Here is a 19,663-nt window from a genome sequence, read left to right as displayed (position 1 = left end):
CCGGTGGATCGGTCGACGTATCGACAGAAGGCTTCGGGCCGTGGACTCGGGCATCAGGCCAAGAGGAGCGGGTATTGTGCCAAGGATATCGGAGTTGCGGAGTCAACTGGCCGATTGGGCAATAGGGTGCAGGAAAGGACGATGCGCCGAAGAATCGGACGAAGCGTCGAGGGACCAATGACATGCCGGACAACTTGGTTAATTGCTTAGGATTAATTATCTCGATCGAAGTTTTTGTTTTGAGTGTGCAGGATTAACTACGATGGAAGAAAGACAAGCAGCTGGAGTTGCGCCGGAGTCAAGTTCATGATCACGTTGGGAGTTCGAGAGTTCGACGGAAGTTCGGACGGTCGTCGGAGGTTCTGCGAGAACAGATCCGAGAAGTCCAGAAGCTTGCCAAGCGAAGCTCGTCGGAACTCGCCAAGTGGATCATCGCAAAGTCCAGGAGTTTGCCGGAAGTCCGCAGGAGCATCACCGAGGGTTCATCGGATGATCGACGGAAGTTCGCCGGAAACTCGTCGGAAGAAGCGATTGACGCACCGAAGCAAAGCTGCAGAAATTGTCTTAGATCTAATCGTAGTTAGCACATTGATTAAGTTGGAAAATGGGAGGTGATCCCATTAGCTTAATCTTGGGGCAATTGGGCCCTTGAAAGACTAAAATTGGGCCGAATGGAGCTAACCATTCGGACCCTGATTGTACCAGGAGGTGCAACCGCCTAGGCCAGGAGGTGGCACCGCCTAGGCTAAGCCTCCCAGCGAGACTGGGCGGTGCAACCGCCCCAGCCAGGAGGTGGCACCGCCTGAGCTCAGTCTTCGAGCTAGACTGGGCGGTGCAACCTCCCTGACAGAGAGGTGGCACCGCCTGAGCTCAGTCTTCGAGCTAGACTGGGCGGTGCAACCTCCCTGACAGAGAGGTGGCACCGCCTGAGCTCGGTCTTCGAGCTCTGGCAGAGAGGTGCAACCGCCTCAGTCAAGAGGTGGCACCGCCTGGGCTCAGTCTTCGAGCTCTGCCAGGCGGTGCAACCTCTCCAGTCAAGAGGTGCAACCGCTTGATCCCGGAATTCCGGGATTTGATCGTTTTGAGCTCCAAATTTGAACTGGGTTGAGGCCTATAAATACCCCACCCATTCAGCACTGAAAGCACAGAACACACACTCGAAATCTTGCTATCTTTCTGTGTTTCTTAGAGCTCAAAATTGCTAGTTCTCCTCTTTCTATTCTTCAAGTTTGAGTTGTAAAGAGAGGAGAGAAAACTTCTGTAAGGGTTGTCTCCTAAGCCCGTCAAAAGGAGTGAATCTGTAAGAGGGTAGTTGGCCTTCGCCTATTGAAGGAAGGCTTCTAGTTGACGTCGGTGACCTCGTTGGTGGCGGAAGCCAAAAGTGGAGTAGGTCAAGACTGACCGAACCACTCTAAATCTCTGGTTTGCGTTTATTTTGAGCACTTTATCATTACTGCAAACCTCCTACATAGCTACAGCTCTCTGCGCCTTTACGAACAAGTTTCTAAGTGCTGATCTTTCCGAATCTGCATTCAGACGTAAATCGGTGTTTTCATACATTACAGTGTATGTTTACGTTTTGATTCTGCAAAACTGTCTTCTGCGCTTTTACGAACGAAGTTTCTTAGTTCAGATCCCTTTAAAACTGTGTTTTAAACATAAACTACTTTTAAACGTAAAACTACGTTTAGACGTAAAACTGCGTTTAGACGCAAACTGCGTTTAGACGTAAAACTACGTTTAGACGTAAAACTGCGTTTAGACGCAAACTGCGTTTAGACGTAAAACTACGTTTAGACGTAAAACTGTGTTTAGACGTAAAACTGCGTTTAGACGCAAACTGCACTGCGCTTAGACGCAATCTGATCTTAGACGCAAACTGCGCTTAGACGCAAACTACGCTTAGACGCAATCTGCATTTAGACGCAAACTGCATTTAGATACAAACTGCGCTTAGACACAAACTGTGTTTAGACATAAACTGCACTTAATCATAAGTATTCTTAGAATCGGCTTTTGCATCAAAATAGTTTTTATCAAACGAACGCAGCTTTCGTTTTTAATCGCTGAAAGATTTCCGCTGCACTAATTCACCCCCACCCCCCCCCCCCCTCTTAGTGCTCTCGATCCTAACAGAGAGGAGTATTAATAGGCTTCAAGTTGATTTAAACTCGGAGCTTAAAAAGGTCTCATCCTAGGTTTCCTAAGTACTGGCAGTACCATCGTTGTTCCTGGGCTGTACTACCACCGTGGGATCTAGTACTAGGCGATACCACTACCAAATAGGGGTGGTACCACCGCTGGCAGCATTGCTACCGGTGGTACCACCACCCAGATTTCCTAGTGTGCTGTTCCCCAGGCAGTGTCGTCGCCAACCCTAGCGGTGCCACCGCTGGCCATGGTTTCAGCACCCTTGTTGGGCCTTGAATCCGGCCCAAAGCAGCCCCAACTTTAGGCCCAGTTGGCCCCTAACAGAGTTGATGGGATTGCCCCCCAATCCCAACTCCAATTATGTGCTAACTATGATTCCTAAGACATAATCTAAGCAAGATAAGTCCGATTTCTTCCGGCGAGCTTCCGGCGATCTTCCAGCAAACTTCTGACGATCTTCCAACGAACTTCCGACGATCTCTTGGCAGACTCCCGGTGAGCTACTGGACTTCACGACGATCTTCTTGGCAAGTTCCGATGAGCTTCTTTGGCAAGCTCCTGGACTTCTCAGTTGGTTCCGTTAGAACTTCCGACGAACATCCGGACTTCCGACGAACTCTCGAACTCCCAACGAAATCGCGTTCTTGACTCCAGGACTTCATTTTGCTTTATACCTTGCCATCGTAGTTAATCCTGCATATATAAAAACAAACTTCGATCTAGACAATTATTACTAAGCATGAATCATGTCGTCCGGCATGTCATTGGTCCATCGATGCTTCGTCCGATTCTTCGGCTCATCATCCTCTCTTGTAGTTTATTACCCAATCGGTCAATTGACCTCGCAACTCCAATATCCTTGGCACAATATCCGCTCTTCTTGGCTCGATGCCCGAATCCATGGCCCGAAACCTTCTGTTGATACGTCGACCGATCCTCTAGCGCGATGTCCAATCTTCTGATATGTTTCTCTAGCGCAACATGATTCTTCCTACTTTAATTGTCTCTTCCTGATTGAAGCATCCTACGTCACTCAAAAATGTATATTAAATCATAAACACTTATCAATTGGTTTCATCATCAAAATCCGAGATTCAATAGTTTAGTGTTGGACTATGTGCTAGATTTCAATCTAATCCCAAGCAATCTCACTTAAAAGCTGTTAAAAGGATTTTTAGATACCAAAAGGGAACACCTAATCTAGGATTATGGTATCCAAAACTAAAAATCTTGAATTGATTGCTTATGTCAATGTTGATTTTGCTAGATGTTGAATAGATTGAAAAAACATATATGGAATATATCAACTCTTAGGTTATTCATTTGTTTCTTAGTCTTCTAAGAAATAAAATTTGGTTGTATTATCTATAGCCGAAGCTGAATATGTAGTAGTAGGTGTATGTTATGCATAAGTTGTTTAGATGAAAAACACTTTAGATGATTATGGACTATATTTGAAAAATATTCCTATAAAATATGATAATACTAGTGTAATATATTTAATAAAAAATCTCATTCAACACTCTAGAACTAAATATATTAACATTAGGTATTATTTTATTAGATATCATTATAATAACCATGATATATCTTTAGAATTTATTGATACAAAATATCAATTAGCTAATATTTTTATAAAACCATTGAATGAAGAACAATTTAATTTTATAAGAAGAGAATTAGGTATGTTAAATCTTCCTAATACATGAGTTCCTTTTGTGTATTTTTTGGATTTCTCGATTTTTATAACTTGAGTTTTCTTTCTAAATCGAGATCGTTTCCTATCATTCTTTCTTCTTGCAATGTACAAAAGAAGAGATTTGATTCATGGACTTTTTGTATACTTAATATTTTATGTGATGATTATTTTCTATGAATCCTTTCTCTTTCTATTTATTAAAGTAGAAATTTTATTCATGGACTTTTGGTATATTTGATTTTTTATGTGATGAATAAATTACTCTCTTCTTCTTCTCATTTTTTATGGGAAATGGGAGAAAGCAAAAATGCTAGCTTGCACATCAAGAATCAAAAGTGTTTGCACATCTAAAGAGAAGTAATAGCTTGCCCATATCAAGAAGCAAAAGTTACTATCTTGCACATCTTAAGAAGCAAAAATTTTGCTTAACTTCACATCTCAAAAACTTACTAGCTTGCATGTTCTAAAGTGATGTAAAACTTGAGTACATAGTTCAAATATTTGTTGATTGTTTTTCCTTTTTATTGATGACAAATGAGGAGAAATGATAAATGTTTGGTATTATGAAATGATAAATGATATCATGCCCAAAATAATGTTAATTTTGGTATCATGCATGAAGTGATAAATGGTTAAAATTTTAATGTTTTGATATCATGTATGTTATGCCGATGTTGATTTATTTTTGGTATCACGGATGAAGTGATGATGAATTATAACGTTTTGAAATTGTGCATGTTACATTTTGATAATTTGAAACTATAATGATATACAATGTATGAAATTTTGACATGATATATTGCATTTGATCTCCATGATCAAAATTGTTTCACTTGAATTCAAATATTATGATTCCTTTTGAATACAAGTTTGCCTTATCTCAGTATGGCATATAGATAGGGGGAGTAAAGGTTAACTCCGTCATCAATTGATTATCATCATCAAAAAGGGGGAGACTATTGAATATCATATTTTGATGATAAAATTAATTGATTAATTAATGATCTAATTCATGTGTTGAGAAAAGTAATGTAGGACTAACTACGATCGTGAAAAAGTAAAATAATTAAAGAAGAATCGAATGTTGGGTCGAAGTAAAAAATCAAGCATCAAGCCGAAAGAATCGGGGGATACAATGAAGGTTCAAACGATACGTTGGAAGCTCACCGGGAGTTTGTCGAAAGCTCGTCGGAAGATTGTCTAGAGTGCATCGGAAGTTTCGCTGGGAGTTCGAATGAACAATTGATGTGTTAGACAACTGGGATTGTTTGCATTATAATTATTTAGCCTTAATTATCGTAGTTAGGGTTTCAATTTTAGTTAGTTTTGGGAGAAATCTTCCTAACTCAAATACGGGCCAACTGGGCCCAAATCAAGATTGAATTGGGCCGAATGGATGGCCCATTCATCCACTTGGAGCCATCAAGCAGTCTGGGCGATGGTACCATTGGCAGTTAATACTATCAAGTGGTGGTACCGCCTAGTAATAGCGATGGCACCACCAATACCTTGGAAACCGGGTATAAGATACTTTTTTGCTCCATTTTTTAAGCCATTGAGGCCTATAAATATCCCACTCTTTCCTACATGAAAGAGCACAAAAGTATGAATAAAAGTCTTGAAATTTTGAGTTGTAAAAGTGTTTGAAAAAGTGCTAAGTATTCTCCTCCTTCTTTAGTTTTGTGATCATTATAAGAAAGGTGTGAGGCTTGTAAAGGTTATTTCCTAAACTTGTGAAAAGGAAAAAAGAATTGTAAGAGGGTAGTTGGTCTTCACCCATTGAAGGAAGATCGTTAGTGGACATCGGTGGCCTCAACGGAGGAGGAATCGGGAGTGGACGTAGGTCACGACAATCGAATTATAATAAAATTGGTGTGCCTTCTCTTCATTACCTTTTTCCTTTATATTGCTTACTGGTTTGGCTACTCACTCCACTTCACACTTTCTCTAAGTTCAAACGTATTTCCGATACTATTTTATCAAAATGATTTTTCTAAATACTCAACATTTTTACGTAAGCACTAATTCACCTCCCTCTTAGTGTCGATTTCGATCCTAACAAAGGTAAACCATATAATAACAAGATAGGTCCAAAAAAATTTGGAGTAAAAGATTTATTCCACAAGTTATTTTAAATAAACTCATAGACTAACACATGATTTTATGTAATCTTATGAAGGCAGATTATTTAGATAATGGAGTATTGGATATCCATGTGTCTTTCAATAAGTTTGTGTTATGTCCATTACTAATGATTTTATAAAAGCTATCTTTGATAGAGTCTTGGGAGGTTACATATGGATTTCCAACGGCAAGAGGAGTTCTTGTATGTAATTTTCCACGGATGGAGAGGTCATCCTAGAAGTTTGAATTTGTTTCAGTTAGAGGATTGATTCCAGAAGAAATTCATAGAAAACTTGATCATCCGATTAGTAGTTTTGTCAATGGCATTTATGAGTATGTGTAATGTAATATAATTAATGATTGAATTGATAAGAAACTATTTTGTCAGCCTAAGATAACAAATCTTTCTACCATCCCTGAATTTTATTGAGACATTTGTCAATGATAAAATTTTAATAGGTGTCTAGTATGTCTACTGGAAGTCCCTAAACAGCTGATGAGCCATCTACCCTCGCTAATGTGGTACTTAAAGTGCGATGCTTTGGATAAAATATGTTGAATTTCAATTTATTAATTTGAAGCCAATGATTTTGACTTATTTATCTACAGCTTTATGAGGTGTGGTTGAGGGCACTTTTATCCAACTAAAAAGAAGTAAGAACGTTTTCTGGAAAAAAGAAAATTCAACATGGTTTTGAAAACTGTTTCTCCTGAAATAATGACAGAATGTTTTTACTTACTAGGTATAAACTAAAAAATAATGACTTTTATAATGAAATCATTCAAACATTATGATAGAGAAGACAAGCATGTTTCTCCTGTCTTCTATTATTGCTATACTAATTTATTACCAACTTCTATACTAAAGAAAAATCATATTTAATTGCAAGAAGCTAGAGAAATTTCTAAACTTAATAATATACTGTTTCCATTGAGATATCCTAGTGTATTATTACAGAAATAATAGACCTTAATGTACATCATTCAATGTAATAAAAAATTTTAAATTTTTTTATAAAAAAATAATATATGCCATAGTACTTCGTTGGTCATGTCATTGAAATTTCCTGATATATTTCTATCAACCGCAAGTATTTAAAATAGATGATTCAGTATACAAAACTCCTGCCAGTATAACATCGGAAAGGATAATTGTACACACTTTGATTGTAAAAGAACAATTTGATTGTGACACCAAGATTCATCCTCCAATGAAACTGCCAAGTTATCAAAAAGAAGACGGAGAGAGTAAACTCTGCAATGTTGAAGTGGAACACTCATTTGTTTCTTTCCTTAGACCAAGATGCCCAGAAAGTTTCTATCATTGGTAGCAACCACTAAATTCTTGGTCAAACATGGTTCAAATCGGATGCCTTTCAAAGTTATAATCTATTCAGCAACCAATTTAAAGGAGAAGCCATTTATAAAAGTATTATAAAGATGCAGATAGGGAAGCCAGTTACCTCTGGAACAGCACCAGGAGCAAGATCTAGATTACAGTCCACTAAGCCATAACGAAAAGCAATTTAGTTTTAAATAAAGATTAGATCCGCTTTGATTTCAGAGTGAGATGCAGAAGAAACTGGAACAGTGGGTCCTTGGGAACAACAGTGACAACCAGAAGCTGCAAACAAACAACTGAGCAAGCATACGGGAAGTCGTGATTTGTTCCAGACACAAGGAATTCTCACTGTATCCGATTCAAGGCAGATGAGAGAGGAAGCAACTCGCTGCTGCATCATGTGCACATTGCTGCTCCTACAACAGCATTTTTCTCACATTTTCTATGCATGAGCCAACTTGTTTCCAGAATCAAAATAGAATAGATAAGAAGTCAACCAGAAGCTTAACTGGAAAAAAATAATTGAATGGCATACTTTTATTATTTCAACAACCCATTGCATCTTTCTAGTTCCTCCATCTTAGTATTTGAGCTGTAGCAATGAGTCCAAAACCGGGTTTGCCCCTCAAAAAGTTAGGTGCCTCTTCCTGGTGTGCAAATCTCAAACTGCCACAAAAGAACTCTGAATCTAGAAAATAACAGAACTACTAACCAAACGGAACCTTCATTTATGGCTGCAAGGAACGACAATAATTGTTTCTCCTCCTAGTAATCTTGTTCTCTAACCTGTAAAATTATGATTAGTGTTAGGTATGGGAATCCAATCGAGCAAAGAATGAAATCAACATGGGGAAAAGTCCAAAGATAGTACTGATACTAACTGTGAGACAGAGGGGGATGGTTTGATTCAGTGCTACCAACTCATGGCCTAGTTTTTAACTAAATGGATATAGTGAACAATGAGATAGATCACACTTCTGCTCAACCATGAATTTTGTGTTACAAACAAGTCATACCAAGTGTACTTGAAATGATCCCTACTCATTTTTTGAGTCCTTGTATTGATAATTCTGGTGAATTTAGGATACCAAGGAACAACAGAGTTTCACGGCACTTTCCAGTGCTTGAAGGAGAAACTGCAATCATTGAACTTGAATGTTGGTTTTGAAGATGAGCCTCGATGATGTAGACTACACGAATGAATTCTTGATCAGTTCATTTCAACAAGAAAAAGAATTTATAAACAGGGGAATCATCAACATGAGCTGCACAAAAAAAAAAGGAAAAAATGATAAACCAATCAGAAGAAATTATGCCTAGGGAACAATGTATTGCAATTACGCTGCCAATTTAGTTCCCTTGTAGATGGTAGGATGTAAAAGTAGTGGCTTCTGACATACCCACCAGCATTTTATCTTCAGAATAAATTAAGATGAACAAGAATATTTTCAACTAAACAGTTCTGGCATAACTAATATCAGATTACAACATCCAATGTAATGGAAATAATATACCTTCAATATTCACAAGAGATAGACTCCAATATATACAAGATGTCAGATACATTCTTTCTTGATTACATCAACTAGCTTAAGTTCAGATGACTTCAGGTAAAATTTTGCCCAAAAATGATATCAAATTTTAGCGTTCAACAGGTTAAAACTGTCAAATGTCAGTCATACTAAATATACCTGACAAGATTGCATGAGTTTGGTGGAGTCAACATTAATTTTGTGGAAGCAATGGCAGACTGTTTGCAGGAAATACTGCAGCAGGTGACCCTCGGGCCTTTTTCTTTAACTGCTCTAAAAGGCGGTGAGCTTCTCTAGTTTCATCCTTGGCACTGGGCCCATGGTTTTCCCATGCATCTATTACGCATTGTTGGACCTCCATTGCAAGAGCATAACTGCAATGGAATATTATTTTTTCCATGATTTAGATAATAGATACCTTGCTCCTAGAGTGTTAAAAGTAACAATAGATAATGGTAAAGCCCTTCTCTGAAAGACAAAATGTATTTCCCACTCAAAGAGGTATTGCATTCATAGAAAATGTCATTAAAAATTACAAGTAGAACATGACAATAGTAAGAAAATCATAAATCCAACTAAAAAGCCAGTTCTATGCATTTTGCCAGGAGGGTAAATGCCAGTTTGGAAACAAACTACCAACTGAACCACATTGTCTGAAGGAAACCAAATTTTCAAAAACTAGAACTTTATTCATCATGTATAATCTCTTTGTCAGACTAAAATAATCTTTTAAAATTTAGTACAAGATCACTACTAAGCACAATCAGTTGCTGAAGGTATCATATGCTTTCATGGGACAGGGAAAATAACTTTAAAAAATGGGGAACTATAAAATCCAATCACTTCTTTGATAGAGCTACAACTTTTATTCTCCTTGGCTGGAAATAGAACCTTTTCTCCTTTCTCCCATCCTTCTAAAATTCTACTTCCTCACTCACCTGAATCTTGTACATATATGAATGTGCTATATGTATAGCAGTAATGCAGATCCATGCATACTGTTGTTTGTGCATCATAGCACTGATGGTTTATGCATTATTTAGTGTGTTTTTGCTCATTAGTGAATGTATTTTATAAAAACAAAATAGTTAATTATGTGATAACAAGATGGACTAAAAGTTTTAAATGAAAAAGACATGGACTAAAAATTACAGTCCGGAACAACAAGGGACTGAAGTCATCAGACCTCATTTCCTGTCAGAATTAAATGGTTCAGTCTTTCTTGTAGTATATTTTAATGCAAAATCTTGCAGTTAAATTATAAGATGGACAAGTTATATAGTATACAATATTCATCTAAAGGTTGCTTGGGTTAAGATAAGCTAACTTATATTGTAAGTAATAATTATTTTTCTTGACACCAGGACAAGAATATTTTAAGAGTAGAATGGTCAACCGACAAGATGCATCATGTCAACCAACCAATTTCTTACTTGCAAAAGCCACCCCCTAAGGCCCGTGGGACCCCGAGCCATCAACCCTAGCGTTGCTTCTGCCTCCGCTGTAGACATAGCAGACTGAGGCTTCCTCTATCACTGACGGACTGGTCTGACGACCTAGCTAGAGCCCGTAGCTTCCTTCCGCTGTCACTCTGTGTGTAGTTCCTTCCACCATCAAGGGAGAGGACCACAGGTTCCTCTACCATCGACGGACACCTCTGAAGCTTCCTCCGCTCGCGACGTTGCTGTTCATAGCTTCCGCCACTACCATTGCTGCTACCCGCAGCTTTCACCGATGTTGCTGCTGTAGGGAAATCTAGGGGCGACATCACATGCATAGCGGAAGAACATAAAAACAAAATCCCCAAATTTTCCATCGATGTGTTCGTTGTCGTGTGAAAATTGGTGCGCAAAAACCGCGAAACTTAAAACTGTGTATATTAAATATTGTATTACATAGGGAGATCATATATCCTTGAATCCATACAAATGTCTAGGAGAGGGTGAAGGAGGTCAAACGTCCTCCTCTCTAGCGATGATCCACACAGCAAAGCTGCGACGATGCTCCTCAAGTCTCCAGGCCTGCTATCTAAGGAGGAGAGAGGAAAAGGAGAATAGGAGAGGGCAACCAAGAGAGACTCTAGCCTATGAACCATTAATTCCCTTCTATTTCCATATCAACTTAACCCTAATAGATCCTACCCTATTGGGTATTGGATCTCCATCCAACTACACAAGCCTCTTAGATTAGTAGATCTCTGTAAAATAATCTCTCATTGACTCTTATTAGTTCTCATCCATAGGATTCAATAATTCAGTAGTTTATTGAATATCCAATAAGATAAGAGCTCTGGCGAATATCTCATATTCAAACATCTACTCATCACAACGCTTACCATATGTATATGACCCTCTAGGCCCAATATCGAGGTGGTCGTAAGTCATACCTATCAGAACTCCTTCTGGCTCAGTGAATTATTATCTTCATAATAATTTACTCGACTTATCGACTACGGACGTACTAGGCCACTACGCCGTAGTCCCCAGACGATACAGGGGAATCTAATTCATTGGACTTGTTTGTCCTCAGTTACCGTGTACCTATAGTCATTCATCCATCTAATATCCCAGAGACCGTATACCGGGCATAGTGCTGTTAGACCCATACGGTTTCTGCTCAAGTCTCGCTCTAATCGGATTCTCCCGGAGAACTCTTTCTCTCTCAATCCGAATGACCTTGACTAGAGATTTGTCTGAGCAAGAACACATGAGATATTCCTCTCATGACACCGAGAGTGGATAATCCTCTATTGACACTCAATAGTCCTCGTAAAGTTGGCTACCACTCCCGATGACCGACTATGCTAGATCTAAAACCTCCAAACCTATAAGTCCGATATTAAAGAGTGGAGTACTCATACAGGACATTCTTTGTGTCTCAAGTCTAAGGACCAGATACACCACTGGGACTACGGAATCGCTATCTGACAATAAGGCATCATCAACCATCCAGCATTCCGTAAGCGGATCAATCAGTGAACTCATTCTCCAATGAGCACCTATACTGTATCCTTAGTGTCCCCACACGAGGGGGATAATGTCCCCACACGAGCAACTATGAGACCAGCTGTATCCATCGTATAGACGGGTATACAGCACACTAGTCTATTCGGGTATACAGCAACTATTCCGTCACCACTGTTGCTGCTGCCCGTAACTTCCTTCGCTACCGCGACTGTCATCCGCAGCTTCCTCCGCCACTGCTACTGTCATTCACAGCTTCCTTCGTCACCATTGCCTTCTCCTTCCCCACTTTCTATTGTCGATGACACTTTTCTCTCCCTTTGCTATTGTTAACTGTTCTTTTCTCCTCCGCTAACTACTGTTAATAGTAAATAATATATCGTTACTAGTAAATTGTTAACTACTGTACAAAAACTTTTAAATTTAATGTCATATTTTTATTTATATAATGATATTTATCAATTATATTATATATTTTTTATATTTTAATATTTCATAGCATTTCGCTTCGCTCGGGTAAGTGCCTTGTGCTTCAGGCATTTTAGTACTTTAGCGCTTTTTAAATCACTGATACAAGAATGATGTAGAGGTTATTCTTGATGACCACCGTGTTACATCTACTCCAGCTTCCGATGCCACTTGAATTATTTGGAAGAATTTCATGACTTTGCACCGGATTATTGGACCAGAACTTTACAAATCACTCTTCGGGAAGAATAATAAAGAACCACCTAGCTTTATAAAGGATTTTAAAAAATTTTATTCTAGGTAAAGAAATCAATAAAAAGTCATCAATTAGTTTGTCTAAAAACTCTAATAATTATATGAAAAATTGAAGAGTCTTTTGGCCTTTGTAGGTGTTAACCTTGGGACTCTACTTTTGTATTAAGTGCACTATTTTTTCTCAATTGTAATAAATTGTTTTAAATCTGTTTAAGTCTCCTATAAGTCACATTTGGGGTTTCTAAAAGGCATACAAATTCTCTAGGAGGTTACTATTAAAAATCAATGCGCACATTGATTATATACTAAGGCTCCAAAACCCCTATAAATAGTGAAAGGATGAGACACTTCAGATTTGAATGAACAAAGAATTGTCATTTCTCTCTTGTCGTCTCTTTCTCTCCTCTCTAATCTCTAATCTCACTCCTCTCTTTCTCTCTTCTTCTTCACCCTATATAACATCAAGAAGTCTAATATCATGAACATTAAAAAAATCAACATTTCAACATGCAGCAGAGATTACAAAACCAATTAAGTCCACCTAAAAGTGATGAAAGTGTACATATTGAATAAATCACAGCCTCCGGTTCCTTGATGCTTCTAAAACCTTTTACAAGTATGCTAAAGAAGGTTCTTCTTATCCAGCTTTGTATATACAATATGATTTTTCCAAGAGAAATATATGTCTATAACCTTTCCCATGAGGTTTGTAATGCATGATTTACCAATTTGACAAAATTAGTAGGAAGTAAGAACATTTTAGTAACAAGGACATAATCTCCCTATACTAGACATGAAAAGAACCCATGAAATGCAAAGTAAACTGTTCATGCAACATAGATTGTATTCACTATTCAGAAATAGCATATTTAATAACTAATAAGATTCCATATATGCTAAGGTATCGGGAATCTTCAATTAGGACATGCCAAAAGAATCCTTATTTATAGTCAAGACTGTCATGTTCCAATGAGCTTAACATCTAAAAGCACCAATAGTCCTCATTCAATGTATTATAGTGTCTATGGCCATTTCAATACAAATTACAGAAACAAGAAAGCACTTAGAATAAAGAGTGTAGTAGTATTAAAGCCAAGATAAAGTAGCATACCGTACCTTCCCATGGCACCATAAGCATTGGCAAGGCACTGGCACGTATCAATTGCGTCCTCATGCTGTAGCCCAAAAGACTCATCAATGATGTCCTTTGCAAGAACTAGCACCTTAGCAGCAGACTGTGGGTGATCCATGTCCAAATATGCTTGTCCCAAATGCTTATACACAAATCCCAACCCAAAATGTTTTGGACCAAAGCAGTCTTTTAGCTTCTCAGCTGCACTTTCCAAGTAGGGAATGGATTGGGGAACCCTCTTTGTCAAGAGAAGCAACCATCCAATTCTCATCGAGATGCTTCCCTCCAGATGCTGTACCTGTGGAAGTTCCTGAAGAATAGCAAGAGCCTTCTTCATCAAAGACAAAGCAATCTCAAAGTCATTCATTGTCTCATATATCAAAGATATCTCTGCATAAGCTTCAGAAACCTTTGTGGGAGACACTAACTCCTTGTCAAGAATACCACTAGCAATTTCCAAGCACCTTCTAGAATCACCAAACTTCTCCTGATTACACAAGGCCTGAGCCATCGAGATGAGCACTGATGCTCTTGTCTCACATTCCTTGTCAGTCTTTTGAATCACCCACTTCAGGTAGCTGATCGCTTGATCCAGCCTACCTAGTTCGATCAGTATGTTAGCCGCATCAATTCCCACCTGAAGCAATTCTTCATCCAAGCTTAAACTTTCCAAGACCCTTCTTGAAAGCTCATTCTGCTCCAATGCCTCATCATTCTCTCCCAACCCAGTATAAATAACACCAAGAAGCCGCCTAATCTGGACGACTTCTGCTGAGTACTCCCCAAATTGTTCACCATATATCTCAAGTGCCCTCAAAGCCAACGGCAAAGCCTCATCAAAATCCAAAACGACAACATAAGCCTCCGCCAAATCCTTATAGGCGGCACCCATTTCGCTAGAAGTATGCTCCAAAATCGACCGTTTAAGGTCCAAAGACTTCCGTAGATTGATCAAAGCCTCCCGCCTTCGGCCCATAGCAGTCTTAGTACTCGAGAGCTGGAGCTGAACAGCGACGCTAGCTTTAAGAGCATCATCGTCCCTGGAATTTTCTCGCCTTAGTGCATCGAGAATCTGAGCTGCGGTGTTTAACGACTCCAGGCTATCGTTGAACCTCATCATCTTGCAGCTGATGGAGCCCATCAATCGCAGGACTTTGGCGACCGAGACCGACCACCCGCCGTCCTTCCTCTCGAAGAATTGCAGCGCTCGGAAGGCAAAGGCGAGGGCTCTGTCGAGGTCCTGGTGCCCTATGGAATCCAGCCGCTCGGCCGCCTCGAAGCAGGCAGCGCCGAGCCTCTCGTCGTGCTCGTCGAGGGAGGACTCCATCGCCTCGATGACGGCGATGACTTCTGCGGAAGTGGCGGCGGATTGAAGGGTAGGAGTAGGATGAGGAGGTGGTGGGATTTGGGGAAGGGTTTGGATGCGGCGGAAAAGGGGGCATTTTGGGGGCAAGGGGATGCGGAAAGGACGTGGAAGAGGAGAGGTTGGAGAAGGGGTTTGGGGAGAGATGTGAGGGAGGAGGCTTGTGAGAAGAGCAGTCGAGAAAAGGTTGGATCTGGGGGAAGAAGAGATGAGGGAAGTGGAAGCCGCAGCTGCTGCTCTTCTCACGGCCATGGGAGCAGAGGGGAAGGGGAGCCAACGCCGAGCAAACCCTTACATGAAAACGGGTCGGATCATTAAAATAGCAGGTGTTTCCATTTCTTATTAGCGGATTCGAATTCGGGTTTGTAAAGGTCTTATGTTTTCCTTGGGAAGTATTCCTCACAAGATTCGTTCTGAAAGATGCTCGAGGCCATCAGAGAAGCGCCTCTCAACCAAATCCATCTCAAGCTGATCGATTCCTAAGCGGATGACAACTCCCATCTCCTTCCCCATCCAATATAAGTGTCATAAACTATGAACTCGGTCGATCCTACCCCGCCGCATGTTTCGCCGATTGCCTCGAAGCTACGACTATTCCTCTTATAGATATCCGACGGGGTCGCTCACCTTCATCTCTACCAAACACGGCACGGCGCAATCGTCAAACGAGGTCCCCGGTACTGGCTGCTGCAGTCGAGCTCTGGAATCTGCAGGGAATGCCAAATGAGCAACCTTGTCGTCGGCCAAGCCGATGGTCTTGACAATGGGTACGTACGTCAAGCATCGGGAAGGACGCCTTGCACTCATCGGCCGTGGCCATCGCCACGCTAATGATACCGGGGAACACGTTGACCGAACGGAGACGAAGACGACCGACCGTCGCCGGCTCCGCGAGCTGCTCCGTCGTGCTTGCGGAACCCGAAATGTTCAGCGATTCCTCGACACCGATGCCCGGACCAACCAGCAGGAATCCTGATCGTCTCGATCTTGAGACTACGTTCTGCATGAGGGAACAAAGCCTTATGATATTTTATTTATTATTTTGAACTTAGTAGCCTAGCTTTTTTTATTGATCGACTTTTGATCATTTTTGTATTTGTTGACTGATTTTTGTAACTATTTGAGGCCCGAAAGATTGCAGTTTAGATCCTCAATGAGATTACGTCTTGTTTCAGATACTCGAAAATCTTCTCAAATGCCACCTATATTACTTACCAATAAAGACTGACAGTTCTCCTCAAATGCCACCCATTTTGGATTTGGGTTTCCAACTCTCAATATCTTCCTGTCATGTTCGTGCACTCTGAGGACAAACAAAATGAGCACAAGCCTTAAACTGTTCTCACAGCTTTTAGATTTTTATTTCTCAACTCTCTCTTTTAATTTAAAAATAGGATTATTTATATTTTAATCAAAATCCAGATTAGATAGTAGTGACCACGGTTCAATTCAAACTAATAATTGAACTGATTAAAACCGGAACCAAAACCACTCAATAATTTCATGATTTCAAACCGAATCAAAATCGAAAGGGCAATTTGGCTGTGATTCTACCTCTCGAACCTAAATCAAAACTGAATCAACTGAAAAACAAAAAGATCATTAAAAGAAATAAAAGATAATTTATAAAAAAATAATTTTGTCTCTTTCAATAACTAAATAACAACTAGTTAGAAGGGTATGCTTAGAAAAAAAAATTATAAAATTCTTCTCCACACCAATCATCTCATCTCTCTATTTCTCTCTAATTGCAATATTAATTCTCTATTCTTTCTAATTATAATATTATTTTCTTACTCTTACTCTTAATTTTTACTACTTCTACCATAGGATAATCTCGATTGAACTCGAAGAAACTCAAATATCTTTGAGGTGTGATAGCTCATTTCAAGTAATTAGTAACTATTACTCTAAAAGTGTTAAATTGAAAGAAGGTGAATATACAATGATTATTAAGAAGAAGCATTCTACTCGAGTGAGTTTTGACAAAACCCAAAGTCCAAATTTTTCGTACTGATTTGGGATAATTTTAACATAACATAAATAATTTGATCCATATCAATCTATAAGCCTTTTGAAGACTCAAAATTTATTTAGCTAAGTAAAATCTAAATTTCAATATCTCATTTACCTCGATTCCAATCAATATAGAATTAGGATAGGGATAATCTTCATCCAAATAGGGACAACCATCAAGGGGGTTCGACGGTCCTACAAAAAAATTCTTAAATCATAAGAATATGGGGGCATCCCTCACCCTACAAAATAATAAGGTGTGCCCCCATCTAAAGCTATCAAGAATTTTGTAACAAAAAAATAATAGCAAAGAGCCTAGTCAACCTTAAACTTTACAATATGCAGCCATTCCTTCTTGTTGTGGCTTTCTTCCTCAAATTTCAATAATTGAAACTCTCTATCAAGCTCTAGAACACTGCTATGAGAAACCCTTGACACTTGTTGCTATTGTCTAAATCTTACAAGGAGGTTCTAAGAACAAGAGAGAAGATTGAAACCGACAATGATATGCAAATCTATCGTGAATACATAGGTATTATCCAAAGATAATCTATACTGTTAGATTTTGTAGCTATTTATAATTGGATAAGATATATATAATATAACTAATTGAATTCTGATGATATATTTTGGTCAATAGAAAAGAAGTCCACTTAAAGTATGATTCCTTAGGAGATGCCCTTGATGGGAGAAACTCTCCTAATTACTTATCCTAAACCCTCTGTGCTTGCCTATAAATAGATACGATCTCTATGGACCGAATAACAAAGGTTACGCATCTCATAGAGGATTCAGTTGAGGAATTATGCCCTTGATGGGAGAAACTCTCCTAATTACTTATCCTAGACCCTTTGCTTTTGCCTATGTTAGGATCAAGAGCGCACTAAGAGGGGGGGGGGGGTGAATTAGTGCAACGGAAAGATTACGTCTCGATTAAAACTTCATTCGATAAAAACCGTTTCCGACGAAAACCGATCTTAGAAATATCTTAACTTGAAACACGTTCGTAAATGAATTGAAGGCAGTAAGCATTTAAAGAGGTTTGTAGTAAGATAATAGCAAGAATAAAATGCAAACCAAAGAACAGGACAGTTTTAGAGTGGTTTGGTCAACGTGACCTACATCCACTTTTGGCTTCCTCCTCTGACGAGGTCATTGACATCCACTAGGGGCCTTCCTTCAATAGGCGAAGGCCAACCACCTTTTTACACCCCTCTTCTCCTTCTCACGGGTTTAGGAGACAACCCTTACAAGCACTGACACTTATCTCTTAAATAGAATTCTAACACTTAGACTTAGAGGAGGGAATTTCTAAAGAGATTGCAGTAGCATTTCTTTGCTTTTAGACTCTCTATGCTTGTGTGTTTTAACCAGGGATGAGAGGGGTATTTATAGGCTTCAAGTTGATTCAAACTTGGAGCCTAAAACTTTCCCATCCTGGGTTCCTCGGGCAGTACCACCGCCTAGTGTCAGTCTGACTGACACTGCCCTGGACGGTACCACCGCTTGGGGAGGCAGTGTTAGGCGGTACCATCGCCCAAACTAGTGGTACCACCGCCCAAACTGGCGGTACCACCGCTTGGCACCCTGTTAAGGGTGGTACAACCACTCAGACTAGCGGTACTACCACCTGACACAATCTCAAAGATTGTACCATGACGGCGAGACTTCTTGAGGCAATGTTTGGGCCTTTTATTAGGCCCAACACAGTTTTTACATGGGCCTAGCTGGCCCCTAATTGGATTGGCCCAAATCCAAGGCCAATTACGTGTTAATTACGAAATCCTAAGATATTTGCTAAGTTAAACAAGTCCCTATGTTGTATTCTTCCGATGAACTTTCTGTTAGGATCAAGAGCCCTAAGAGGGGGGGGGGGGGGGGGGGTGAATTAGTGCAGCGGAAAACTTTCGACGATTAAAACTGTGTTCGTACGATAAGAGCGATTTCGGTAGAAAAGCCGTTTCGTAGATCACTTTAACTTGTGATCAAGCAAGATGCAGTTAAAGCAAGTCTATGAAGGCAATTTGCAGTTATGATGGAAATTAGAATGTAAGCGTAAACTGAAATATGTTGTTCGTACGATAAAACTGATTTACGTCTAAACGCCGATTCGGAAAATACTGAACTTTAAAACACGATCGTAAATGCGCAGAAGGCAGTAAGCTATTGAGGAGGTTTGCAGTAAAGATAATATGCTCAAAGTAAATGCAAACCGAGATTTAGAGTGGTTTGGTCAATCTTGACCTACATCCACTTTTGGCTTCCTCCACCGACGAGGTCACCGACATCCACTAGAGGCCTTCCTTCAATAGGTGAAGGCCAACCACCTTTTTACAGTTTCACTCCTTTTGACGAGCTTAGGAGACAACCCTTATAGAATTTTCTTTCCTCTCTTGACAGATCAAAACTTGGAAGAAAAGAGGAAGGAGAACTTTTAACTCATACAACACTTTTGAGCTCTAAAAATCACATAGTAAGATCAGGATTTCGGTGGTTTTTTGTTACACTTTCATTGCTGAAAGGGTGGGGTATTTATAGGCCCCAACTCAATTTGAATTCCGAGCTCAAAAGTGTCAATTCTCGAAATTTCGGGGTCTGGCGGTTGCACCGCTTGATTG

At 39.6% G+C, this 19,663-nt stretch overlaps 1 protein-coding gene across 8 annotated transcripts; it reads right to left on the bottom strand.

Annotated features, from left to right (window-relative positions):
- Nucleotides 1–7,486: 7,486 nt before the first annotated feature.
- On the bottom strand, nt 7,487–15,337 carry LOC103985242 (protein KINESIN LIGHT CHAIN-RELATED 2). Of its 8 annotated transcripts, none has more exons than XR_010486995.1 (4): nt 13,651–15,336; nt 9,008–9,222; nt 7,852–8,506; nt 7,487–7,773 (listed from the first exon to the last, which is right to left on the bottom strand). XR_010486995.1 is itself a non-coding variant. In XM_009402886.3 (3 exons), exons 1-2 carry the CDS (start codon nt 15,279–15,281, stop codon nt 9,042–9,044), a joined length of 1,812 nt encoding a protein of 603 aa, XP_009401161.2. In that variant the 5' UTR covers nt 15,282–15,336; the 3' UTR covers nt 7,775–8,581; nt 9,008–9,041. The 8 variants fall into 8 exon arrangements, 4 of the variants coding, with proteins under 4 accessions (XP_009401161.2, XP_009401160.2, XP_009401162.2 ...); XR_671703.3 differs by lacking the exon at nt 7,487–7,773 and having other exon boundaries at nt 7,775–8,102; nt 8,198–8,506; XR_671704.3 differs by lacking the exon at nt 7,487–7,773 and having other exon boundaries at nt 7,775–8,102; nt 8,333–8,506.
- Nucleotides 15,338–19,663: the final 4,326 nt, after the last annotated feature.

This window comes from Musa acuminata, chromosome BXJ2-5 (genome assembly GCF_036884655.1).
Source record: "Musa acuminata AAA Group cultivar baxijiao chromosome BXJ2-5, Cavendish_Baxijiao_AAA, whole genome shotgun sequence".
NCBI lineage: Eukaryota > Viridiplantae > Streptophyta > Magnoliopsida > Zingiberales > Musaceae > Musa > Musa acuminata.
The sequence above is the reverse complement of the archived record's forward strand: the minus strand, read 5'-3'. Positions and strand labels throughout refer to the sequence as shown.